This window comes from Ranitomeya imitator, chromosome 1 (assembly GCF_032444005.1).
Source record: "Ranitomeya imitator isolate aRanImi1 chromosome 1, aRanImi1.pri, whole genome shotgun sequence".
Taxonomy (NCBI): domain Eukaryota; kingdom Metazoa; phylum Chordata; class Amphibia; order Anura; family Dendrobatidae; genus Ranitomeya; species Ranitomeya imitator.
Genome location: NC_091282.1, coordinates 420,556,458 through 420,584,045, shown reverse-complemented (window position 1 = coordinate 420,584,045; position 27,588 = coordinate 420,556,458). Strand labels below are relative to the sequence as shown.

The 27,588-nt window shown below is 44.7% G+C and overlaps 1 protein-coding gene across 3 annotated transcripts in view; it reads left to right on the top strand.

Annotated features, from left to right (window-relative positions):
• Nucleotides 1-4,704: 4,704 nt before the first annotated feature.
• Nucleotides 4,705-27,588, top strand: part of PCSK5 (proprotein convertase subtilisin/kexin type 5) — a 748,165-nt gene continuing 725,281 nt past the window's right edge. For 2 of the 3 annotated variants that reach the window (XM_069763164.1, XM_069763182.1), the window contains exon 1: nucleotides 4,983-5,512. In XM_069763164.1, the coding sequence (XP_069619265.1) occupies nucleotides 5,348-5,512 (165 nt within the window). In that variant the 5' untranslated portion in view covers nucleotides 4,983-5,347. Of the gene's footprint in view, nucleotides 5,513-27,588 lie in introns of all 3 variants that reach the window. The other variant, XM_069763172.1, reaches the window with a different exon arrangement.

The window sequence follows — 27,588 nt, the reverse complement described above, 5'->3', positions numbered from 1 at the left end:
CTCACAGCTAGGTGAGGGCATCTCCGTGCACTGAGTGTGAGTGGCAGGGGTGGGTGGGATAGTAGGAATAGGAGGGACACTGAGCCTGTGAGGTAATAACCACCCTCAGTGCCCCTTGTACCTCACAGCTAGGTGAGGGCATCTCCGTGCACTGTGTGAGTGGCAGGGGTGGGTGGGCTAGAAGGAGTAGGAGGGACACTGAGCCTGTGAGGTAATAATCACCCTTAGTGCCCCTTGTACCTCACAGCTAGGTGAGGGCATCTACGTGCACTGAGTGTGAGTGGCAGGGGAGGATGGGATAGTAGGAGTAGGAGGGACACTGAGCCTGTGAGGTAATAATCACCCTTAGTGCCCCTTGTACCTCACAGCTAGGTGAGGGCATCTCCGTGCACTGAGTGTGAGTGGCAGGGGTGGGTGGGATAGTAGGAATAGGAGCGACACTGAGCCTGTGAGGTAATAACCACCCTCAGTGCCCCTTGTACCTCACAGCTAGGTGAGGGCATCTCCGTGCACTGTGTGAGTGGCAGGGGTGGGTGGGCTAGAAGGAGTAGGAGGGACACTGAGCCTGTGAGGTAATAACCACAATCAGTGCCCCTTGTACCTCACAGCTAGGTGAGGGCACCTCCGTGCACTGAGTGGCAGGGGTGGGTGGGATAGTAGGAGTGGGAGGGACACTGTGCCTGTGAGGTAACCACCCTCAGTGCCCCTTGTACCTCACAGCTAGGTGAGGGCATCTCCGTGCACTGTGAGTGGCAGGGGAGGGTGGGATAGTAGGAGTAGGAGGGACATTGAGCCTGTGAGGTAATAATCACCCTTAGTGCCCCTTGTACCTCACAGCTAGGTGAGGGCATCTCCGTGCACTGTGAGTGGCAGGGGAGGGTGGGATAGTAGGAGTAGGAGGGACATTGAGCCTGTGAGGTAATAATCACCCTTAGTGCCCCTTGTACCTCACAGCTAGGTGAGGGCATCTCCGTGCACTGTAAGTGGCAGGGGAGGATGGGATAGTAGGAGTAGGAGGGACACTGAGCCTGTGAGGTAATAATCACCCTTAGTGCCCCTTGTACCTCACAGCTAGGTGAGGGCATCTCCGTGCACTGAGTGTGAGTGGCAGGGGTGGGTGGGATAGTAGGAATAGGAGGGACACTGAGCCTGTGAGGTAATAACCACCCTCAGTGCCCCTTGTACCTCACAGCTAGGTGAGGGCATCTCCGTGCACTGTGTGAGTGGCAGGGGTGGGTGGGCTAGAAGGAGTAGGAGGGACACTGAGCCTGTGAGGTAATAATCACCCTTAGTGCCCCTTGTACCTCACAGCTAGGTGAGGGCATCTACGTGCACTGAGTGTGAGTGGCAGGGGAGGATGGGATAGTAGGAGTAGGAGGGACACTGAGCCTGTGAGGTAATAATCACCCTTAGTGCCCCTTGTACCTCACAGCTAGGTGAGGGCATCTCCGTGCACTGAGTGTGAGTGGCAGGGGTGGGTGGGATAGTAGGAATAGGAGCGACACTGAGCCTGTGAGGTAATAACCACCCTCAGTGCCCCTTGTACCTCACAGCTAGGTGAGGGCATCTCCGTGCACTGAGTGTGAGTGGCAGGGGTGGGTGGGCTAGAAGGAGTAGGAGGGACACTGAGCCTGTGAGGTAATAACCACCCTCAGTGCCCCTTGTACCTCACAGCTAGGTGAGGGCATCTCCGTGCACTGAGTGGCAGGGGTGGGTGGGATAGTAGGAGTGGGAGGGACACTGTGCCTGTGAGGTAACCACCCTCAGTGCCCCTTGTACCTCACAGCTAGGTGAGGGCATCTCCGTGCACTGAGTGGCAGGGGAGGGTGGGATAGTAGGAGTAGGAGGGACACTGTGCCTGTGAGGTAACCACCCTCAGTGCCCCTTGTACCTCACAGCTAGGTGAGGGCATCTCCGTGCACTGTGAGTGGCAGGGGAGGGTGGGATAGTAGGAGTAGGAGGGACACTGAGCCTGTGAGGTAATAATCACCCTTAGTGCCCCTTGTACCTCACAGCTAGGTGAGGGCATCTCCGTGCACTGAGTGTGAGTGGCAGGGGTGGGTGGGATAGTAGGAATAGGAGGGACACTGTGCCTGTGAGGTAATAACCACCCTCAGTGCCCCTTGTACCTCACAGCTAGGTGAGGGCATCTCCGTGCACTGTAAGTGGCAGGGGAGGATGGGATAGTAGGAGTAGGAGGGACACTGAGCCTGTGAGGTAATAATCACCCTTAGTGCCCCTTGTACCTCACAGCTAGGTGAGGGCATCTCCGTGCACTGAGTGTGAGTGGCAGGGGTGGGTGGGATAGTAGGAATAGGAGGGACACTGAGCCTGTGAGGTAATAACCACCCTCAGTGCCCCTTGTACCTCACAGCTAGGTGAGGGCATCTCCGTGCACTGAGTATGAGTGGCAGGGGAGGGTGGGCTAGAAGGAGTAGGAGGGACACTGTGCATGTGAGGTAATAACCACCCTCAGTGCCCCTTGTACCTCACAGCTAGGTGAGGGCATCTCCGTGCACTGTGAGTGGCAGGGGAGGGTGGGATAGTAGGAGTAGGAGGGACATTGAGCCTGTGAGGTAATAATCACCCTTAGTGCCCCTTGTACCTCACAGCTAGGTGAGGGCATCTCCGTGCACTGTAAGTGGCAGGGGAGGATGGGATAGTAGGAGTAGGAGGGACACTGAGCCTGTGAGGTAATAATCACCCTTAGTGCCCCTTGTACCTCACAGCTAGGTGAGGGCATCTCCGTGCACTGAGTGTGAGTGGCAGGGGTGGGTGGGATAGTAGGAATAGGAGGGACACTGAGCCTGTGAGGTAATAACCACCCTCAGTGCCCCTTGTACCTCACAGCTAGGTGAGGGCATCTCCGTGCACTGTGTGAGTGGCAGGGGTGGGTGGGCTAGAAGGAGTAGGAGGGACACTGAGCCTGTGAGGTAATAATCACCCTTAGTGCCCCTTGTACCTCACAGCTAGGTGAGGGCATCTACGTGCACTGAGTGTGAGTGGCAGGGGAGGATGGGATAGTAGGAGTAGGAGGGACACTGAGCCTGTGAGGTAATAATCACCCTTAGTGCCCCTTGTACCTCACAGCTAGGTGAGGGCATCTCCGTGCACTGAGTGTGAGTGGCAGGGGTGGGTGGGATAGTAGGAATAGGAGCGACACTGAGCCTGTGAGGTAATAACCACCCTCAGTGCCCCTTGTACCTCACAGCTAGGTGAGGGCATCTCCGTGCACTGTGTGAGTGGCAGGGGTGGGTGGGCTAGAAGGAGTAGGAGGGACACTGAGCCTGTGAGGTAATAACCACCCTCAGTGCCCCTTGTACCTCACAGCTAGGTGAGGGCATCTCCGTGCACTGAGTGGCAGGGGTGGGTGGGATAGTAGGAGTGGGAGGGACACTGTGCCTGTGAGGTAACCACCCTCAGTGCCCCTTGTACCTCACAGCTAGGTGAGGGCATCTCCGTGCACTGTGAGTGGCAGGGGAGGGTGGGATAGTAGGAGTAGGAGGGACATTGAGCCTGTGAGGTAATAATCACCCTTAGTGCCCCTTGTACCTCACAGCTAGGTGAGGGCATCTCCGTGCACTGTGAGTGGCAGGGGAGGGTGGGATAGTAGGAGTAGGAGGGACATTGAGCCTGTGAGGTAATAATCACCCTTAGTGCCCCTTGTACCTCACAGCTAGGTGAGGGCATCTCCGTGCACTGTAAGTGGCAGGGGAGGATGGGATAGTAGGAGTAGGAGGGACACTGAGCCTGTGAGGTAATAATCACCCTTAGTGCCCCTTGTACCTCACAGCTAGGTGAGGGCATCTCCGTGCACTGAGTGTGAGTGGCAGGGGTGGGTGGGATAGTAGGAATAGGAGGGACACTGAGCCTGTGAGGTAATAACCACCCTCAGTGCCCCTTGTACCTCACAGCTAGGTGAGGGCATCTCCGTGCACTGTGTGAGTGGCAGGGGTGGGTGGGCTAGAAGGAGTAGGAGGGACACTGAGCCTGTGAGGTAATAACCACCCTTAGTGCCCCTTGTACCTCACAGCTAGGTGAGGGCATCTACGTGCACTGAGTGTGAGTGGCAGGGGAGGATGGGATAGTAGGAGTAGGAGGGACACTGAGCCTGTGAGGTAATAATCACCCTTAGTGCCCCTTGTACCTCACAGCTAGGTGAGGGCATCTCCGTGCACTGAGTGTGAGTGGCAGGGGTGGGTGGGATAGTAGGAATAGGAGCGACACTGAGCCTGTGAGGTAATAACCACCCTCAGTGCCCCTTGTACCTCACAGCTAGGTGAGGGCTCTCCGTGCACTGAGTGGCAGGGGAGGGTGGGATAGTAGGAGTAGGAGGGACACTGTGCCTGTGAGGTAACCACCCTCAGTGCCCCTTGTACCTCACAGCTAGGTGAGGGCATCTCCGTGCACTGAGTGGCAGGGGAGGGTGGGATAGTAGGAGTAGGAGGGACACTGTGCCTGTGAGGTAATAACCACCCTCAGTGCCCCTTGTACCTCACAGCTAGGTGAGGGCATCACCGTGCACTGAGTGGCAGGGGAGGGTGGGATAGTAGGAGTAGGAGGGACACTGAGCCTGTGAGGTAACCACCCTCAGTGCCCCTTGTACCTCACAGCTAGGTGAGGGCATCTCCGTGCACTGAGTGGCAGGGGAGGGTGGGATAGTAGGAGTAGGAGGGACACTGTGCCTGTGAGGTAACCACCCTCAGTGCCCCTTGTACCTCACAGCTAGGTGAGGGCATCTCCGTGCACTGAGTGGCAGGGGAGGGTGGGATAGTAGGAGTAGGAGGGACACTGTGCCTGTGAGGTAATAACCACCCTCAGTGCCCCTTGTACCTCACAGCTAGGTGAGGGCATCTCCGTGCACTGAGTGGCAGGGGAGGGTGGGATAGTAGGAGTAGGAGGGACACTGAGCCTGCAGCCTCCGCCTCTCCCTTCCATCTGGGTACTGTTGGTTTCGGACGGGAGGAGAGCAGAAGGGGGGCAGTCATTTATGCAGTGAGAGAGACGGAGAGAACTGCTGTCTACACTCATAGCCCACAGTCACAGCTAAGGTGCCAGGAGCGTGCGAGGAGGGCACTGAATTGGCACCCTGGCATAGTGTAGCCCCAGCACTGGAAAGGAAGCTCTCAAGAAGGAGGCCATCCAGATTAGCACTTGGCAGCAGGAGCCCAGAGTCCCAGTGCAGGGTAATCCCAAAGTGAGGAGACGAGCAGGGGGCCATCCAAGTGCCTGGGAACTTTTCTCCACTATCTGCTGGGCTGATCCTGGAGTGTGCAGTGCTGGAGTGCGCCCTCACCTGTCCTGAGTGTTCGCCCCTCTCTGAGGAGCAGGGACAGCAGGGCAGATCATGGCTTGTCAATTGCTGCTCTTCGTCCTGACTGTGCTGCTGGGGATTCTTGTACCTACATGCTGGGCTCGTATATACACCAACCACTGGGCTGTGAGGATAAAAGGGGGAGCTCAGGAAGCCGACAGGATAGCTAGCAAGTATGGCTACATCAACATGGGAGAGGTAATGTCACTGCTTGTTTCATCTGCATTCCCAGAACTTTTCTACCCCCATGTGGGGCTGACCCTGTGATGTAATATGCTGTCTGGGGGGTCATTACTGTGCAAGGCCCCCATGTTCTGTGCTGAGCAGGACGAGCCACAGGTTACACAGAGGTTTGGCCATCTGGACCAGCTAGTCATGTTGTAATGATTGCAGAACTAGAAGTCTCAGCATCTCCTCTACCACAGCTGGCATAATGAGTAGTCATAAGCTTATCAGGGGATCCTGCCTGTACCCCAATATAGATTACAATGCAAGCTGAACATGTGGGGTCAACACATGGATGTGGCATCCCACCCTGCACTGATAATGTCTGGAGCAATAATACTCTGCACAACTTAGTTCATGAGTTTGTGTATAGTGGAGCTGAGAGTGTTGGGGAATTTCACCTTATTCATAATGGTGGTGAAACTTGTGATATTACCTGTCTTGGGTACAAGGTATCAGCCGCCATAGTTGCAGACAGGTAATTCTGTGTCCATATATAATAATGGTATGGAAATACAAGAAGCATATACATTGTACATCACTATAAAGTAGTGGCTGCAGGAGAGGTAGTGTCTAGCACCAGAGGCATGGACTGCAGGTGGTGGTGACACTTTCCTGGTGCTCCAAGAGTCTGTGACAGGTTCCCACATTAGGTCCTAATACACTAGTTTGGCTTTATTTAGTGCATAGCATTGAAAGCCAAGCTTCTTTTCATTATGAAGCGCAGCCCTCCACTGAGAAATGTGCAGGATTGTGTCTAGTACATGACAGATTCCCTAGGTGGACATTCTCTGGGAAGTTTGCTTAGCTTCAGTGCAGGCAATGAGAGAGCTCAGTGTGGACTTTGATACCTCTGTGATAAAAGCTAACCCTTTCAGCCTTGTACTTGAAGGGGGAGGGTGGGCGTTTAGGGGAAAACAAGAGGGTCATCTGAGAAATTCTTCTGAACACAAGTTTGGTTACAAATGATAAACAAATCAGTACAATGTTTCCTTATATATGCTCGTTTCGTAAACACCAGGATTTTCTTTTACTGAAGCTGTACAGTATGGAATAGATTCAATTATTGATGATGACTTTCCAGATGTTACTGTAGATTTGTAATGAACCATCTACCAAGATCCGCTATTCCTGCACAATTGATTGCTATTTTTGTGGTCATTTTTTTAGACTTCCCAGCTGGAACCTGACACGTTTCAGTATGTCACACTCTGTGGTGAGGGATGTTAGTGATTGTAGAGGGAAAAATCTCATTTCAGCAAACTTTAATCAAGTGATAAACTTTTGTGCTTCATACATGAAAATAGGGGAGGAAGTGTTAACATTTCAAAATATAGAAGAAGCTGACAGTTCATTTTAAGAAATTGCATAAACGACAAATCCCTAATGATCTCGTGGACTGAATCAGAAGCAAGTGACAGTGGCGGAATCCAAGAATACGCCATGGAAGCAGATTGGGTCATTTTATCTCAGTCGCTGTTCTGTATGAAGAAGAAGAACCCTATTTATGTGCAAATGTGACCCCATCAAAATAGAAAAACATATACGGTACTCACATCCTGAACCTGTGCCATTCTAACGATATGGGCGCTGTGTCGCCTGGTGGATATGTGATATATTATGTCACGTGAGCACTGCAGCCTATCAGGGAGATCTGATTAGCTGAAACCTTCACACTTTCATCAAGCAGAGCAGTTATGTTTTACGGAAGTGCGAAGGCTTAAAGGCACCGTCACATTTAGCGATGCTGCAGCGATCTAGACAATGATGCCGATCGTTTCAGCGTCGCTGTGTGGTCGCTGGGGAGCTGTCACACAGACAGCTCTCCAGCGACCAACGATGCTGAAGTCTCCGGGTAACCAAGGTAAACATCGGGTTACTAAGCGCAGGGCCGCGCTTAGTAACCCGATGTTTACCCTGGCTACCAGTGTAAATGTAAAAAACAAACAAACACTACATACTTACATTCCGGTGTCTGTCGCGTCCCCCGGCGTCAGCTTCCCGCACTGACTGTGAGGGCCGGCCGTAAAGCAGAGCGGTGACGTCACCGCTGTGCTTTACGACCAGCCGGCGCTGACAGAGTGCAGGGAAGCAGAACGCTGGGGGACGCGACAGACACCGGAATGTAAGTATGTGGTGTTTGTTTTTTTTACATTTACACTGGTAACCAGGGTAAACATCGGGTTACTAAGCGCGGCCCTGCGCTTAGTAACCCGATGTTTACCCTGGTTACCAGTGAAGACATCGCTGAATCGGCGTCACACACGCCGATTCAGCGATGTCTGCGGGAGAGCCAACGACGAAATAAAGTTCTGGCCTTTCTGCTCCGACCAATGATGTCACAGCAGGATCCTCATCGCTGCTGCGTGTCAAACACAACGATATTGCTAGCCAGGACGCTGCAACGTCACGGATCGCTAACGATATCGTTGTTAAGTTGTTCAGTGTGAAGGTACCTTAAGGCCGGCGTCACACTGGCGTATTGCATCCGATGCGAGAGCATCAGATGCGATATGCTAATGACACTCGGCTCTTGCTCGCAGCAGAGCAGGAGTCGAGTGTCATGCGTCTGTGCTCCGATTCTCTTGCACAGGATGGATCGGAGCACAGCTGCGGAGGAGGTGGAGAAATTAATTTCTCCATGTCCTCCATTGCTGGGGTCCGCTTATAGCGCACATCACTATCCGAGTGGTGTGCGCTGTCTCACTCGCACCCATAGGCTTATATGGGTGCGAGTGAGCCGAGAGTTTTCCTCGGTCCGAGACAATCCCAGCACGCTGCAATTGTCTCGGACCAAGGAAAACGGTCGACAAAAAGTCGACTGGTGGGAGCTGCCCCATAGCTTAACATTGGTCTGAGTGCAATGCAATTTTTTATCGCATTGCACTCGGCCGTTTAAAACGCCAGTGTGACGCCGGCCTAAGACAATCTGCGGCTACTGATTGGCTGCAGTACTCACATGACATAATGTCAATGTCACATGACTGTCTGGAGAAAAGGAATTAACATCACTGTTACGACCCCCATTTGGGTGATGAGTTTATGATTTTTTTTTTTTTTTATAGGGGCCACTTTATCATTAAAGAAATAATAGTCCAGGAGTGGACAACCCCTTTATTGAACAGTATTATGGAATCATATTTGTATGCAGCAGTGTCTAGCAGCGATAGAAGTTACTATTATGTAGTTAAGTGATGTCCATGTTACCACCATTGCACGTAATGATGTCTCAGGTTGCTTGGTGCCCCCCCATAAAATCATGATGCAACTTCCTTAAGGTTTTTGCATCAATAATGTAGCAAAACCTGATACCTGCGTTTTTGCACTTATCCATTGTTTCCAATGGATGAAATAATGCTGCAAAAATGCTGAAAGAAGTGACACGCTGCAGTTTTAAAAAAAATGCAGCAGTTTTCCAAAACAGTCAGGAAAATAGAACCATTGTGTGTGCATGAGATGTCTAAAATCTTAAAAGCTTAAAATTTGCAAACAAAAAGCAGCAAAAACGCAATGTGTTACCATAGCCTTATGCAGTAGTATGCAATGATATCTAGATTACTGTTATTATATGCAGTGATATCAAGATTACTGTTAGTGTATGCAGCGATATCCAAGTTACTAATATTGTATGCAGTGATACCCAGGTTACAATTATTGTATAGAGAGAAAATGTGGGCTATAAGCCCTAGCCAGCTCACCAACTGCCACAGGTGCTCAGAACTCCGTCAGGACATGACGTGAATCAACAGGAATACAATGGTAGTCGTTCCAGCTTCTAAAACAAATTCTTCAGCGATTAAGGCTATGTGCACACGTTCAGGATTTCTTGCAGAAATTTCCTGAGCAAAACAGGACATTTTCTGCAAGAAATCCGCATGCGTTTTTACCGAGTTTTTGGTGCATTTTTTTTGCGGATTTTTCCGGAGGTTCCCAACGCAATAATATAGTGGGATATCTGCAAAAAAACTGCAAAATTAATGAACATGCTGCGTTTTTTACCGCAATGCATTTTTTTCGCGGAAAAAAACGCATCATGTGCACAAAAATTGCAGAATGCATTTTAAATGATGAGATGCATAATGTATGCGTTTTTTCGCGTTTTGTGTGTGCACAGCCTTAAACATGGTGATAGGCAGAATCCCCAGTGGATGTGAATGTGCACAGCAGGCACTGACAGTCCAGCAACGCGTTTCGATCTTACAATGGATCTTTGTCAAAGCCTTTAGGAGCTGGAACGTCTACCCTTGTATTCCTACTATTATTTTATGTAGTGATAGGTTACTGTTATTACATGCATTGATATCCAGGTTACTGCTATTACATAACCAAAAATACATGGGCTACTTGCACAGTGAACCGCTATTACATGTAGTCAGGGCCAGACTTGCCATCTGGCAATTCTGGCAAATGCCAGAAGGGCCTGTCTGGTTGTGGGCTGCCATGGCTGCTACTTTGTTAACAGAATCGGTGTTCTCAAGACACTCATACTGTTAAGAGTAGTGATGAGCGAGTATGCTCGTTACTTGAGTTTTCCCAAGCTTGCTCTGGTGGTCTCTGAGTATTTGGGCGTGCTCAGAAATTTAGTTTTAGTAGCCCTAGCTGCATGATTTGCTGCTGCTAGACAGCCTGAATACATGTGAGGATTCCCTAACAAACAGGCAATCCCTGCATGTGTTCAGGCTGTCTTGCAGCCGCAAATCTTGCAGCTACGGCAATAAAAACGAAATCTCTGAGCACGCCCAAACACTCGGTGAACACCCGAGCATGCTCGGGAAAAGTTGAGTAACGAGCATACTCGCTCATCACTAGTTAAAGGGAACCTGTCACCCCCAAAATCGATGGTGAGGTAAGCTCACCGTCATCAGGGGCTTATCTACAGCATTCTGCAATGCTGTAGATAAGCCGCCGATGTTACCTGAAAGAGGAGAAAAAGAGGTTAGATTATACTCACCCAGGGTCCTGCTCCGATGGGTGTCTCAGGTCCCGAACAGCGCCTCCTATCTTCATTCCATGAAGTCCTCTTCTGGTCTTCATGCCGTGGCTCCGGCGCAGGCGTATTTTGTCTGCCCTGTTGAGGGCAGAGCAAAGTACTGCAGTGCGCAGGCGCCGGAAAGGTCAGAGACGCCCGCGGCGTGAAGACCAGAAGAGGACGTCATAGAATGAAGATAGGAGGCGCCAGAGCGGACCTGAGTCACCCATTTGACTGGACAGCAGCGGGACCGCCCCTGGGTGAGTATAATCTAACCTCTTTTTCTCCTCTTTCAGGTTACAACATGGGCTTATCTACAGCATTACAGAATGCTGTAGATAAGCCCCTGATGACGGTGAGCTTACCTCACCATCGATTTTTGGGGGTGACAGGTTCCCTTTAAGAGTTGTAATGGACCACAAAGTCGCTGACTCCATCACTTACCCCAGCAGGCCACGGGTATCATTAGAAATATTGGTCTTGTAGAAAATCTTGCTTTCCTCAATCCAGAGTAATATTAGTAATGTATCCCACCTAGTGCTTGTGGGCAGGGTCGGCATGGACCTGTGTGATTTCAAATGCCAGGGGTGAATTTCAGCCCCAGTCCGTACGTGCATATAGTGATATCAAGGTTACTGTTATTGTATGCAGTGATATCCAGGTTACTATTATAACATACAGTGATATCCAGGTTACTATTATTACATGCAGTGATATCCAGGTCACTATTATTACATACAGTGATATCCAGGTTACTGTTATTATATGCAGTCATATCCAGGTTACTGTTATTACATTCAGTGATATCAAGGTTACTTTTATATGCCATGATATCGAGGTCACTATTATTACGAACAGTGATGTCCAGCTTACTGTTACATGCAGCGATATCAAGGTTATTGTTATTATATGCAGTGATATCCAGGTTACTATTATAACATACAGTGATATCCAGGTTACTATTATTACATGCAGTAATATCCAGGTCACTATTATTACATACAGTGATATCCAGGTTACTGTTATTATATGCAGTCATATCCAGGTTACTGTTATTACATACAGTGATATCAAGGTTACTGTTATTATATGCTGTGATATCGAGGTCACTATTATTACATACAGTGATGTCCAGCTTACTGTTACATGCAGTGATATCAAGATTACTGTTATTATATGCAGTGATATCCAAGTGACTATTATTACATGCAGTGCTATCCAGGTTACTATTATTGTATGCAGTGATATCCAGGTTACTGTTATTACGTGAAGTGATATCAAGGTTACTGTTATTACATGCAGTGATATCAAGGTTACTGTTATTGTATGCAGTGATATCCAGGTTACTATTATTACATGCAGTGATATCCAGGTTACTTTTATTGTATGCAGTGATAGCCGGGTTACTGTTATTACATTAAGTGATATCCAGGTTACTGTTATTACATGTAGTGATATCAAGGTTACTGTTGTTGTATGCAGTAATATCCAAGTTACTATTATTACATGCAGTGATATTCAGGTTACTATTATTGTATGCAGTGATATCCAGGTTACTGTTATTACGTGAAGTGATATCAAGGTTACTGTTATTACATGCAGTGATATCAAGGTTACTGTTATTGTATGCAGTGATATCCAGGTTACTGTTATTACGTGAAGTGATATCAAGGTTACTGTTATTACATGCAGTGATATCAAGGTTACTGTTATTATATGCAGTGGTATCCAGGTTACTATTATTATATGCAGTGATATCAATGTTACTTTTATTACATGCAGTGATATCCAGGTTACTGTTACATTCAGTGATATCAAAATTACTGTTATTATATGCAGTGATATCCAGGTGACTATTATTACATGCAGTGATATCCAGGTCACTATTAATACATACAGTGATATCCAGGTTACTGTTATTGTATGCAGTGATAACAAGGTTACTATTATTGTGCAGATATCCAGGTTACTGTCAAGGTTACTATTATTATACAGATATCCAGGTTACTGTTATTACATGCAGTGATATCCAGGTTACTGTATTACATGCAATGATATCAAGGTTACTGTTATTTTATGCGGTGATATCCAGGTGACTTTTATTACATGCAGTGATATCCAGGTTACTGTTATTGTATGCAGCGATATCAAGGTTACTATTATTGTACACAGTGATATTTAGGTTACTGTTATTACATGCAGTGCTATCCAGGTTACTGTATTATATGCAGTGATATCAAGGTTACTGTTATTATGTGTGGTCATATCCAGGTTACTGTTATTACATGCAGTGATATCCAGGTTACTGTTATTGTATGCAGCGATATCCAGGTTAATATTATTACATGCAGTGATATCCAGGTTACTGTTATTACATGCAGTGATATCAATGTTACTTTTATTATAAGCAGTAATATCCAGGTCACTATTATTACATACAGTGATATCCAGGTTACTGTTATTACATACAGTGATATTAGGTTACTATTATTATATGCAGTGATATCCAGGCTATCAGTGTATGTGCCGATCTTAAGTTACTATTATTACATGCAGTGATATCCGGATTATTATCAGTGTATGTCCCGATCTGAAGGTCACTTTTATTACATGCAATGATATCCAGGTTATCAGTGCATGTCCCAATCTCAAGGTTACTATTAATACATGCAGTCATATCGAGACCATTATCAGGGTATGTGCTTACATTCAGGATACTGTTATTACATGCAGTGATATACCGGAACTTATTAGTATATGTGCTCATCTCTAGGTTATTGTTATTTAATGCCTTGATATCCGGGTTCTTAATAGTTTAAGTACTCTTATCCAGGTTATTATTAGTGTATGTGCTGATCTCCAAGTTATTATTATTGTATGCAGTGATATACAGGTTATTATTTGTGCATGTTCTGATATCCAGGTTACTATTATTACTTGCAGTGATATCGAGATTATCATTAAACTATGCGCTGATATCCAGGTTATTGTTATTAGCTGCAGTGATATCCAGGTTATTAGCATTGTACTCGTATGTGCCGATCACCAGATTACTATTATTACTTGCAGGGATATCCAGGTTATTATTAGTGTATGTATTAATTTAAAGGTTATTATCAATGTAGCTGCTGATCTACAGTTTACTATTATGATATGCAGTGATATCCATGTTATAATCAGCGTATGTGCGAATCTCCAGGTTACTGTTATTACATGCTGTGATATCCAGTGACATTTTATTTGCTACTATAAAAGTTATTACTAGTTTATGTGCTGATCTCCAGGTCATTGTTATTAAATGCCTTGATATCCAAGTTATTAATAGTTTATGTACTGATGTCTAGGTCATTATTAGTGTATGTGATGGTATTAATGCTACTATTATTACATACATAATGATATAGAAGATACTGTTGTTGGCTGCCAGGAGAGGTGGTGAGTTCTCCTTCCATGGAAGTCTTCAAACAGACTGGTCAGACATCTGTCTGGGATGGTTTAGTGAATCCTACATTGAGCAAGTGGATGAACAAGAGGACCATGGAGGTCCCTTCCAACTCTACCATTCTATGATTCTATGCAATGATAGCCAGGTTATTATTCAGCGTATGTGCTGATCTCCAGCTTAGTAATATTACATGCGTACGTGATAACCAGGTCATTAGTGTATATACTGATAGCCAGGTTATATTAGTGTATGTGCTGACATCCAGGTTATTGTCAGTGTATTTGCCGGTCTCCAGGCTACTGTTATTACTTATAGTGATATCCAGGTTATTACCAGTGTATCTACTGATATTCAGGTTACTAATATTGTATGCCGTGATGCACAGATAACTGTTGCATTCTGTCATATTGCATGTAGAATAATTTGCTTTATCAGCGATTTACAGTATTGGTAAATGTTTTGGGACTTTTCTTTAGTTCATAAGTATATTTCAGTTTATCATCATCATAATAATCCAGAGTCTTACAGGTCTGCGGACTCTTCTGTAACACCTCTGAATGAAGCTTACTTTTTCCAGACTTTCAGATTCTGTCTAAAATTCGCTCACAGAAATCATTGTCATTTACATATATATGCACTGACATGGCTCAAAATGTATCCGATAGATTAGGAATGGTTTTCTGGGTGTTCCCTGTGTATGTTTTTGTGTGCTCTGGTTCTCTTAATGGTTATCTTAATGTTGATTATGTTTACAATGTTTTGCACTCAGATACTGAGATGTAATGTGAAAATCAGTAACATATCTGAATCCGCCAGCAAAATATGTTTTTAATAATCAATACAAAGCCCAGAGTACCTTTTGTTCTACTAATGATGTAAGTGTTGCATGTAGCAAGAACTTCTCCTCCAACATTCCAGTCATGTTGCATCTCTCATTATAACCTCAGTCTCTGAGCTCTGTGTGCCATATTGTTACAATAGTCAGCTGCAAGATCCTGCAGCCTGGGAGGCCTGGGGTACTTGTTCCAAAACAGATGGAGCATGGCATCATTTTGTCTAATGCTGAGCTATGCAGTCTTTGCAAAGAATGGAATCAGTCTTCATTCTTATCACACCATTTAAAGGGAATCTGTCAGTCAGATCAACTTTCCTAAGCCTTGTATATGGGTATGTGTGACACAGAAAGCTGAATAACGTGATATTTTGATACCTGTAATCCGATGTTTTATTACAGAAAAATTCACGTTTTTCTAACTATGTAAATGAGCTGTTAAGATCTATGGGTCGGACACTGAGCTGCCTGACAAACTGCCTCCAGAGCTTATCTTAAATGAGAGGGTCGGTACTAGTGATGAGCGAGTGTGCTCGTTACTCGAGTTATCTAAGCAAGCCTCGAGTCTGAACCAAGTTTTGCCGTGCCCGAATGCGATGCTCAGATCCCCGCCCCACATGTTGAGTGGCTTAAAGAAAGATGCAGGGACTGCTTGCCATACACAGTTAAGCTGTAACCATGTTTATTGGCTGTATTACAGCCACGAAACACGCGGGGCAGGGATCCGAACATCGCATCCGAGCACCGGCATTACTCGGTTGAGACTCGAGCATGCTCGGAAAACTCAAGTAACGAGCACACTCGCTCATCACTAATCGGTACCAGTGTGAGACATGTAATGACTGACAGTCCACTCTCCTTATTTCACTGCAGAGCCCTCTTTCTTTTAAAATTATCTCTAGAGGAAGATTCTCCGGGATATATAGGTCTTGCCCATAGATTTTAACATTTACTTATTAAGAACGTTGGTTTCTCTGGAATAAGACACCAGATATGCAGATATCAAGGTATTTTTGTATTCCAACTTTCTGTGACCTGCATGCACATATAGATGGCTTAGGCTACTTTCACACATCAGGTTTTTGCCGTCAGGCACAATCCGGCGAGTTTTGAAAAAAATGGATCCGTTTTTTTTCCACCGGATCCGTTTTTTTCTCATAGAGTTGTATTAGCGCCGGATTGCACCTGATAGCCATATGTTTCATCTGTTTTTTGGCGGAATTAGTTTTCCGGCGGCTGGAGAAAACGTTCATAGGAACATTTTTTTCTGTCCAGCAAAAAAAAACAAAAACGCCAAGCGACGGTTCCAGCGATAAACGGATGAAACTGACACGTGAAATGATGAATCCGGCCTCCGATTCCGGTTTTCCCTGCATTCTCCATACAATCATGCAAAATTTCCGTTCTGGGGTCTCTCTCTCTCCTTTTCCGCGGAACAGGAAGTCCAAACTCTATCCCCGGGTTCATTTAAAAAAAAAACAAAAAAACGTATCCAGCAAAAAAAATGGATCCGCTCAGTTTTTCACAATTTGCAGCGTATCCTCCTTTTACAAATTTAACAAATCCTGCCTGACAAAAAAACCTGATGTGTGAAAGGTTGAACACTGTCAGATCCTTAGTATCCTTATATGGGAAGAACATTGGACAGCATTTTAAGTAGCACAAAGCAAATTTCAAAATAACTAAAGGCCCCCATATATATTAGACTAATGTTATCTGAACCAGCAATATCTACAAGTTTAGTTAACAGTCTAAGGCCGGGGTCACACTTGCGCATCAATACCCGCACTGCCGCCGGCACTCGAGACAGAGCGTTCAGCAGCATAGAACTACACACAGCCGCACACTCCGGTCCCGAGTGCCAGCGGCCGTACCGATTATTGATGCGAGAGACTCGTGCAAGTTTATCGCATTGCACTCGTAAGTGTGTGATTGCACTCGCAAGTGTGTGACGCCAGCTTAATGATGATTGGTGGGGGAGTAAAGGATCAAACATGTTTGATTTTGGACTGACAATCCTTATGTTGTCCCTGACATAAGCCGTTTCCAGACTCATCAGAGTGCAGTCCAATGTACACACACAGAAAAATGGAGATGAAGAAATTACATTTTCCATCTTCTCCGCACTTGTGATGCAATTCTGTGATGCAAGAAAATCGGACCACACTTTGATGACACTCGGAGTGAGATGAGTGAGTGAGTGACATCAGCATAGTCGGCCTGATTCTCTCGCATGAAAGAATCTGTACCAGTGTGAGTGAGCCCTTAGGTCAAGGGTGAGGAACATTTTTTCCGCCAAGGGCCATTTTGATATTTATACCATCTATTGAGGGTCGTATAAATCATGCACTAGCTCTAGTCACAAAGTACATCATGAGCCTGGCACTGGTGTCTGGACATAATCTTTCATTGCACGTACCTTAGCGTTCATTAGTGATCACTACGTGCACATACTCACAGATCAAGAAGAAACTGAAAGGCCAGTGGCCATCAAAACACAGCTGCCAGCCCAAGCACTGTGATCTCCAGGAATCTACCCGGGGCTGTAGAAAATGTAATTCAGGGCCGTAAATGGCCCACGGGCCTGTGGTTCCCCACCTACCTTAGGTTCTGTGCTTATGATTAATTTTTTGACATTGCATATATTCACTGCATCAAAAACGCAGCTTCTTACAATTCCAGGAGATTGATGGGATTTATAGAAATCTCATGCCCACTGTGCTTCATTTTTTTTACTCAGCGTTTAAAATCTGCAACATGTCAATTTCTCTTGTGAGTATGCCGTTTTAGGGGCTGATGTTTCCAATAAATTTGTATTAAATGTGGAATATATGCATTTAAAAATGCATTTAAAAACTCTTCCACAATAAAAAGGCATGCAAAAACCGCATTCAAAATCGCACTGAAAAACCCACCAAAAGTAATCTAATAGGTGCCAAAATGCTGCAGAAAATCTGCAACATAAAAAACCTCATCAAACTCATTAATACTCATTATGGGAACATAGCATTAATAATCATTGGAGATCCGAACTACAAATCCTCCAGCAATACTGAGAATGATGGGGGCACAGATATTTTCGGTTTACAGTTTTTCACTGCATAGCAGTTGGCCAAATTGACTTGATTGGTGAGTGGGAATCACTAAGGCCTCATTCAGATGTCAGTGCTTCTCTTATAAGCTCTATTCATGTTTTTAATGGACAGAACATGTAGTCTATGGGGCTGTTCACATTGCAAACCTAGTGGCTCACACAAATCAGAGTCATATCCACCTGACTCTTGGCTCAATGTCGAAAATGAAAGTCTATCATTCCTTGAAAAAATCAGGCAGCACTCGGATGCCATTTGTATGGCAACCGTTTTTCATGAACATATTGATGGCCTAAACTGATGAAACTCATAGTAAAAACTGACACTGACAAAAAAAAAAAATGATGAAAATCTGATCAAACACACTGATGAAATGATATTCTAGCCATTTTTTACAAGAAAGAAAAATCACAGATGTCTGAGTGAGGCCTCACTGAGATGGGAATACTGATTTGAAGTCCAAGATTACATACTTGAGCATATGTGGATGTTTGTAATACAACGGTTGATTTGCTGGAGTTTTCAATCCTAAAGATGATTCAGGAATAAGCCTTTTTTCTGAGACGGCTCCACCGGCAATTTTGGGGTTGTTTTCGTCGCGGCTCCACAGCCACCACTTCTTCCTATATTTTAATAGTGAACAGTATAAACAAGTTACTTCTTTTACCATCTCCAGGATTTCTGAACTATGAAGTGCTTAAAAGAAGTGACATAAGCCAGAATATGTGCACAGCAATGTCATTTTGACATTCCTGTGCATTATGTCTATTTTTTGCCCCAGTTTTGCTCAGGGCCGTGGAGTCGGCGGAGTTGTGGAATTGGTATCCATTTTGGTGGCGTAAGAGTGGAGTCGGTATAAAATGGACAGACTCCGTCTCTTAAGATAGATAATAATTTAGGTACAGTAGTACAATGCAGGATGTGCTGTAAATTTTTTCTCAATAATTTGGGAAAGTTATGAAATGTCCTATAAATTTCTATTCTATTCCTGATCTAAGCATCTAGGCTTTTAATTGAGATGAATCTGTGCTGCACTTCATGTACTTACTCATGACTTTTGGATATGGGATGGAGCCCCACTCAATCTTAAAACAACCATAACTATAGTGAACCTAAGCACTGGAAAAAAATACACAAAATTGTCAAAATGGCCACAGCTTTATTTAAATCACAGGATTAAGTCAATCACAGTAGGAGTCAATGCACTTGATTACTTTACCCTTAAGGTAACTTCACACATAACGATATCGTTAAGGATATCGTTGCAACGTCACGCTTTTTAGGGCCGTAGCAACGATCCCGCTAACGATCTCTGTTGTGAATTCTGCTCTTGGGCTTCCTCCGGTGGTTGTTGATGGTAATGCAGTTATTCCTGAGCAGCAGTCTTGGACAGGTGTTTCTGCTAATTGCAATTCTGACTGGGGTATTTAGCTGTGCAGGACTCATTAGTCCTTGCCAGTAGTCAATGTTCCTTTGGAAGTGTTGGTCCTCTGCCTGGCCTCTCCTGCTTGCTGCCAATTCAGCAAAGATAAGTGTCTGGCTTCATTTTTTTTACACACACTGCTGTGTGTTTATTTTCTGTGCTGATCTTGTTTCTATTTTGTTCCTGCTAGACTGTGCCTGATGTTTTTCTCAGTCTAGTTGGATTCGCTGGAGTCGCAGATATACTCTCCACATCTTTAGTTAGGTGGTGGAGTTTTTGTATTTTTCTGCTGTGGATATTTTGTAGTGTTTAATGCTGACCGCATAGTATCCTGTACTATCCTTTCCTATCTAGGTAGAAGTGGCCTCCTTTGCTTATCCCTGTTTTCTGTCTGCGTGTGTCTTTTCCTCTCCTACTCACAGTCATTATTTGTGGGGGGCTACCTATCCTTTGGGGGTCTACTCTGAGGCAAGAGAGTTTTCCTATTTCCATCTTTAGGGATATTTAGTTCTCCGGCTGTGTCGAGGTGTCTAGGTCTGGTTAGGCACACCCCACGGCTACTTCTAGTTGCGGTGATAGGATCAGGGTTTGCGGTGAGTAAAGTTACCACTGCTCCAGCGAAGGTCATTTCATGCTGCTGCAAGGCCACCTGATCATAACAGATCTCGTTATGTGTGACAGCGACCAACGATCAGGCCCCTGCTGGGAGATCGTTGGTCGCTGGGGAATGATCAGGACCTTTTTTGGTTGCTGATCACCCGGTGTCATCGCTGGATCGGCGTGTGTGATGCCGATCCAGTGATGTGTTCACTTGTAACCAGGGTAAATATCGGGTTACTAAGCGCAGGGCCGCGCTTAGTAACCCGATATTTACCCTGGTTACCATTGTAAAAGTAAAAAAAAAAAACTGTACATACTCACATTCTGATGTCTGTCACGTCCCCCGGCGTCCACAGGGTTAAAACTGCTTTCGGCAGGAGCGCTGCTAATGCACGCGCTCCGGCCGAGAACTTTCCTGCACTGACTGTCAGTGCCGGCCGTCAAGCAGAGCACAGCGGTGACGTCACCGCTGTTACTGCCGGCGCTGACAGTCAGTGCAGGGAAGCTGCACTGCGCTCCTTTACACATGCACTTTTCTGCCCTGTTGAGGGCAGAGCAAAGTACAGCAGTGCGCAGGTGCCAGGAAAGGTCAAAGAGCCCCTGCGCTTGTGCACTGCAGTACTTTGCTCTGCCCTCGACAGGGCAGAGAAGTACGCCTGCACAGGAGCTCTGTGCCGTGAAGAGTGTGTTGAAGCAAGCAGGAGGACGGGGCTCATAAGAAGATGGGAGGCGCAGGACCAAGACCAGCGATGCCCATCGGACCACCGCGCAGGTGAGTATATTAAAATATGTTTTTCTTCTCTTACAGGTCTGGTTGGGGGCTTATATACAGAATATAGAATGCTGTAGATAAACCCTGAAATGTGATGGCCGTATCTCTTATCGGCCAAACTGGTGACAGGTTCACTTTAAGTCCAATTTTGTTATGGATCAAAATTACCCATACAAATGTGAGGGTCCTTAAAAGACATAGACAGTACACATATGTCAAAAATACTGATGAAACACTGATGGTAAAAACTTAGACACAGACCAAGCACTGATGAAAATCTCATTCAAAACTCTGATGAAAATCCGTCTTTTTTTCAGGTACACGTGAAAATGGATGCCTGAACAAGACACTAGGGTGCTGTTACACTGCATAGCTTGCAAGTTTAAAGCGCCACTCCAGAGGGTTTTTTTATATCAGTGCTGGAGTAGTAGCACTATTCCATGTTCCCTGACCCTAGCCTTATACCCACCAGCCGCCGTCTTCAACTGTTTCCAACACCGCTCTGTTTCCGATCTGCATTATTGTGACCACAGCTTCTGACTGACCAGGAGTCACAGCTAATGCTCACAAACTCCCAATGTAAGTCTATGACAGTCTTCTGGCAACAATGGAGAAATCCAGCAGGTCGCAACCTGTAGAAGACTGACCGCAGCGGCATCAAGAACAGAGGAAAATCGTGGCTCGTGGGCATATAACTAGTGGCAGTGAACATCAGTGATACAACTCCAGCGGTAAACTGGTACTGAATATTCAAAGATGCAATATCTTTTTATCTATGATAATCTTTCATAAAATTATCAACTTGTAATTTAATATGACGACTGCAAATCTTAAAGGGGATGTCCACAACTCAAAATAACCCATTCTCAATCACTAGGTTCCCCCTTATAAATCAAAAACAGAAGCAAATGTTGCTGCTTGGCTACTGGGATCATCTGGCATAACAACATCAATCCAGCCTCAGGAGACCAGATGCAGACATGGCATGGAATGGCAGCGGCTTTGGAGCGGAGTATAAGCTGTTTTTATTTAATTAGGGTGTATATAGCGATTGAGATACCAACTTGCTAAAGCTCTTTGGCACCAATTCAACAAGAGGAAAGATGTTCATATCAGTCCTGATAAGATGGCGTGTTGGAATCAGACACTCCTGATTCTTAGGCTGGTTTCACATTTGGATTGGGCAGAGCTTCGGAGGGCTGCGTACTTCCTCCATTAAGCCCCGCCCACTGCCACACCTCTTCCATTCTGCTCCGTTTACGTCTGCATGCGTCCTGCGTACCTATCTTTAACATTGGGTAAGAAGGCCATGCGGATCTATGCTGATGTGTCCGCATGATTCGTATTGACGCTACATCGACCACAACAAAATCCAACATGTTGCGTTCGACGCAGTTCAGCGCATCATGGCCTGCGTACCCAATGTTAAAGATAAGTACGCAGGACGCATGCAGAGGTAGGTGGAGCTGAATGGAAGAGGTGCAGCAGTGGGCGGGGCTTAACGGAGGAAGTACGCAGCCCTCCGCATCTCTGCCCAACAAAAATGTAAGACCAGCCTTACTCTAGTCAGTGACTGGAGTAACATTACTGGAGTAAGGAACACCACAGCACATCATTAATGAGATTAGCTGTGGCGTCATGCCGCGTCCTGCCTATACTGTGCCCATTTTGTCAGAGCTCGATAAAACTGGCATGGAAACATCAAAAGCTGCAACACTTTTGCACATCTCCGTGTTATGCAAAAATTTTGCAACACTTCAAATCAATTTAAGCCAGAATTCTGATCTAATCTGTTTAATGAATCGGGTGATATGCAAACAGCAAAAATACCTGACTTTATGCAATACTCGCTCTCCTCAAAGGCATGGTGTGGTAGTTATTAAAGAAGCTTGTCCATTGTCCTCCATTTCGCAAACACACAAATATCATTAGTGCACTTGTGCATTTGTTGCTACATATGGTCCCATTGCGGGACTCTGATGGACTTTCTTTAACACAATTATAATGGGAAAAGATACCAGGACAATGATATAGCATATTCTAAAAGTAAAACCAAATCTTACAGCCTTTGTGTAGGTACAATATGTTGATAGGAGTTTCGTCTTTAGCGTTGGTGTGTTTTGGTTTAACACAGGCAGAGTAATCCCATGAAAGAACATGCTGCACAAAGCTGTGTATTCAGAGGTGATTCCCGGTTTCAGGCTTTCCTCCAACATTTAATGGACAGAATCTGGGAGAATATAAAAACCAGAAGGTTAAATCTGTCTGATCATCAGGTCAAACTGAAGTTAATGATCTGGGTATTTAGTTTTCAAGTGTTGGAAAAGGGAATCATCTCTTTCCGAATTAATTTTTTGGCTTATATAGTGGCAGCAAATCAGGACTGTATGCACTTCCTTGCCCCTTGCCAACTCTCACTCTGGCAGATCCTCCTTGTTCCCTGATAATTACATAATAGCATTGTACTTATTACTGCAGAAGAACCAAGGGCATAGAGAGCCTCCTATTTGCCACAGCGTGCTGCATCTTTCTCATACAACTTTTGCAAACCTGTTTGATGAGAAAGGTCTGGATATGAGTGGTGTAGGGGTGATTAACCATCCCTGTTTGTACTGTTTTATCTGGAAAATACAGTAAGTGCAAAATGGAAGTCTTATTTGGCATGTTTTAATAGCTCAAGTGCTCTTAAGGCAGTCCCTTAGTACTGTGGCTCGCTCAATAAGGTTTCCACAACCACTCCCCAACTCTCTTGATTAATGGCTTTAATGGGCATATAGTTGGAACGGTTGTGAGTTCCATAACCCAGACAGTATTTCAGCACTTAAAGAGCATTTTTGGGACCTGCACACATCATTCAGGTTGCAGGTAAAACAGTACAAATATGCAGAAACGGCTCCAGGTTTTCGTGGGCCCCAAGCGAAAGAGTCTTTTGACCCCTTTAACACATAGCACGATTCATGATGCACAGATACAGCAGAGAAATATAGTTATAGTACAATGCGAAAGATTTCACTTATGTCTTACATTACATTAGTGATATCTATTGTAAACTCTACAATACCATACCTATAGTATAATGCATTCCATAGTCCTCCTTATAGTATAATGCACAGCCCATAGTCATCCATGTAGTATAGTGCACAGCCCATAGTCCTCCATATAATATAATGCACCCCTCATAGTCCTCCATATTTTTCCATAAAATATAATGCACAGCCCATTCTCCTTCATATAGTATAATGCACAGCCCAGTTTTCTGTATATAATGCACAGCCTATAGTCCTCGAAATTAGTATAATACACAGCCCATATCCTTCATATAATACCGTATAATGCATGACCCATAATCCTTCATGTAATATAATCCACCTCCATATATAATGTCCACCCCATAGTCATCCATGTAGTATAATGATCAGCCCATATTCCTTCCTATAGTATAACACACAGCTCATAGTCATCCATGTAGTATAATGCACAGCCTATAATCACCCATGTAGTATAATGCACAGCCCATAGTCATCCATGTAGTATATTGCTCAGCCCATAGTCCTTCCTATAGTATAATGCACAGCCCATAGTCATCCATGTAGTATAATGCACAGCCCATAATCACCCATGTAGTATAATGCGCAGCCCATAGTCATCCACGTAGTATAATGCACAGCCCATAGCCATCCATGTACTGTAGTATAATGCACAGCCCATAGTGTACTCACTGATTAAATAAAAAAAACTCACCTCCCATCCACTCCCCGCCCTGTGGCGTCCTCTGCTGAAGCCAGTAGCTGCAAGCGACGAGAGCTCATTATGTCACTGACATGCGCCCAAGGTCAGCATATATTACCGTGCACAGACCCGATGGGTCCTGGAAACAAGTATGTGTGAGATCCTCTATACCTTCTGTCTAGCAATGTCATGAAGATTAAAGGCCATGTGCATACGAGTATTTGGTGAGTTTTCTACATCAGTATTTGTAAGTCAAAGCCAGGAGTGGAACAAATAGAGGAAAAGTATAATAGAAACATATGCACCACTTCTGCGTTTATCACCCACTCCTGGTTTTGACTTACAAATATTGAGGTAAAAAACTGACCAAATACTCAACGTGTGTCACTTTAGGCTCCGTTCCCTAATATTTTTAGGTGTGAATTACATGCGGTTTTTATGCGTTCCCGCAAGGGAAACGCACTAAAAACGCTTGTACGTTTTTTACTTCAAATTTTCCACATCTAATGTAAATCTATGGGGAAGGTCCTCACAGAAAGCTCAGCATACCCGAAAGAGAAATTAACAATACTTTGGATTTGAAAAACCCACCGCAGGGTAAGATTATCCAACATTAAAAAGAAGCACAGTGGGCATGTGCAATAAATCCCATCCACTCTGCTAGAACTGTAAGGCTAATGGAAATAGGGCCCTCAAAACTGCTGACAGACTCCCTTTAAGATGACCCACACCCATATACTCCTGCCTGGATTCACAATTTCACCCTGGCACTTTTCAGCACATTTTTTGTATTTTTCTGCGTATTACAGTCACAGTTCAAATAATATAACAGATATGGTAAAAACATAGCAGGTCTGTTGTATAGCTTTAGCTTTTTCATTGCCAACATGTTGACATAAAACTGTTGATATATATTTATGGAAACTCTAGAAAGATAATAATATGGGATCTCCTCAAATGAGAATAACATTAATGAGTTAAAAATCTGGAACAGACACATATCATCGAATCTAAAATTTGAGAAATTATAAATAGAAAGCATATACTAAGTTACCAGGCTCCAAATAATTCTCTGAAACTTTGCAGAGATATTTCATAAAGGACAGAGTATCCTATATCAACAATCAAAATGGGTTTGATTGCACCTCAAAGGCAGGGAATAACTTGTTTTGGGCGGAACAACCCTTTCATTTTAAGTGCCAGTATCATTTGGTTAGCAGGTTAGTATTCTGAAAATTGATCATAACAAAAATAGGATGGTTAGATGCACAAGTGTCTGCTTTGTGATCGATTTGACCTAACTGGATTCAAAATATACCCAATGGGGTCATTTCATCAAAACTTTTACTCCAAAAAAAACTAGCATAAAAATTTGGAAAAGCTTTTTTTTGTTGTTGCGCATTGGGGAGTTGGGTAAAAATTGTGCACCTTTTGGCGTTTTCACGTCAGTTTCAATCCACTAGGGAGGTGCCGGGGTGGGATGAGGGCATGGCCACACTCGTCCGTCAAATTCTTCAAAAGTGATAACACTGACTGCAGTTTCAATTCTGGACAGGTACGTCAATCAATTTGACGCCTTCTACTGCAGTAAGACACCAGTCCCCTATGTTTCTTTTGTAATATAGATGCCAGTGTCCAGGACTAACATATTGACATCATCTCTGTATGATAGGTTATGAATACCTGTAGGATATGTCATCAAAATGAGTTTGTGGGGATCCATCGCCCAGTACCCCTAACGATCATATAATTTCTGCTGCAACAGCAGCAGCATGTAGGCAATGTACAAAGTCAAGACACCACAAATCAGTATATTCATGTGACTGCTTTACTTTATCTTCCATTCAAGTACCCACTGCTGAAAACTCCCATTTATCTCCTATTCCATTGTTTTTCAAATAAATTTCATTTCTCGGTGATTTCCTAAAATTGTTTACATGCAGCCGCTACTGGATCTGATATTAACGTTGTGTCGGATCCCCATCAATCTCATATTGATGACCTATCCTGAAAATAGGTCATCAATATATAAGTCCTAGACAATTCATTAAAGTATCATTACAGAATAAACCAATAGAAGGATGATTTGAAGCATTTGCCAGGTCAGATTGCAACATTTCTGAGTTTGTGTGTGACTTACATCAGGACATTATGTTCAGGATCTGTAATGTCCCAGTCATGCTTGGAGACATGACGAAGCATGTATCTCCTCTCAACTACATTGCACGTTAATCTGATCGCCCAGTGCCAACGCAGCATCATTAAACATTTCCGAATGACGCTCTCAGACTTTAACCTAGATCAAAGTCTATAAACAGCCTTGCTTCATAACATCGTATAAGTTCAGTGTCTGCTTATCACTATTCCACTATGACGGATAGCAATCCATGTATATTGCTCATGGATAAGGAGCTTACTTGTGAAATAGGTATGCTGAGATCACCTTACGTTATCTTCTATTAAAGGCAAATCAGGACTTGTGATTTCCAAGAGCAGAGGAGTATTTGTTTTGCTTAAGACATTTTTCTCAGTAGGTTTCTATGGCACAGTATTCGTCCGCTTAAAGGGACTCTACAGCTGTAATACAAATATGCTGTCAGCAGATCCTCTATACTAATGTGTCTGCTTTGCTCCAGGAGGAAGTAGCAGCAGAAGAGGTTGGCAAGAATCCCTTACTTATTTATTTTTTTGCTTTATATACAGGGTTTAATGTCATGTGAACAAAGACCACCCAACTGGGTAGGCCACCTTTAGGAAAAGCCTGCGTGAGCACTATAAATTCATAATACACAAGTATTGCCTATATCAGTGTTACTAGATAAGGTACTATGCTTGTGCTATGCACCATACAAGAACCTTTCAGCAGCAGTAGGAAAACATTTTCGAGAGAAGCATATCTTTAGGGCATAACATATACCACCTAGACCTGTGCTGTTTAGGTTGTAAGCCATACATGCCACAAATTAAGAAACAAATTCCTAGATCAGACAGTGTTCACATAATGTTAATGGTCTTTAGTGTTTTCTGGGAAAAGCTAAGGACATAGTTTTCCTATTGGGTACTGTGTACCTAAAGTGGCCAAAATAGTGTCCTTATGTCCACTGTTAGGTTGGTATATGCTACTATACCACTCAAAAGGCGTGGATTAGTGTGGAGGACAACACTATTCCATCCAACAGTTTCAAGT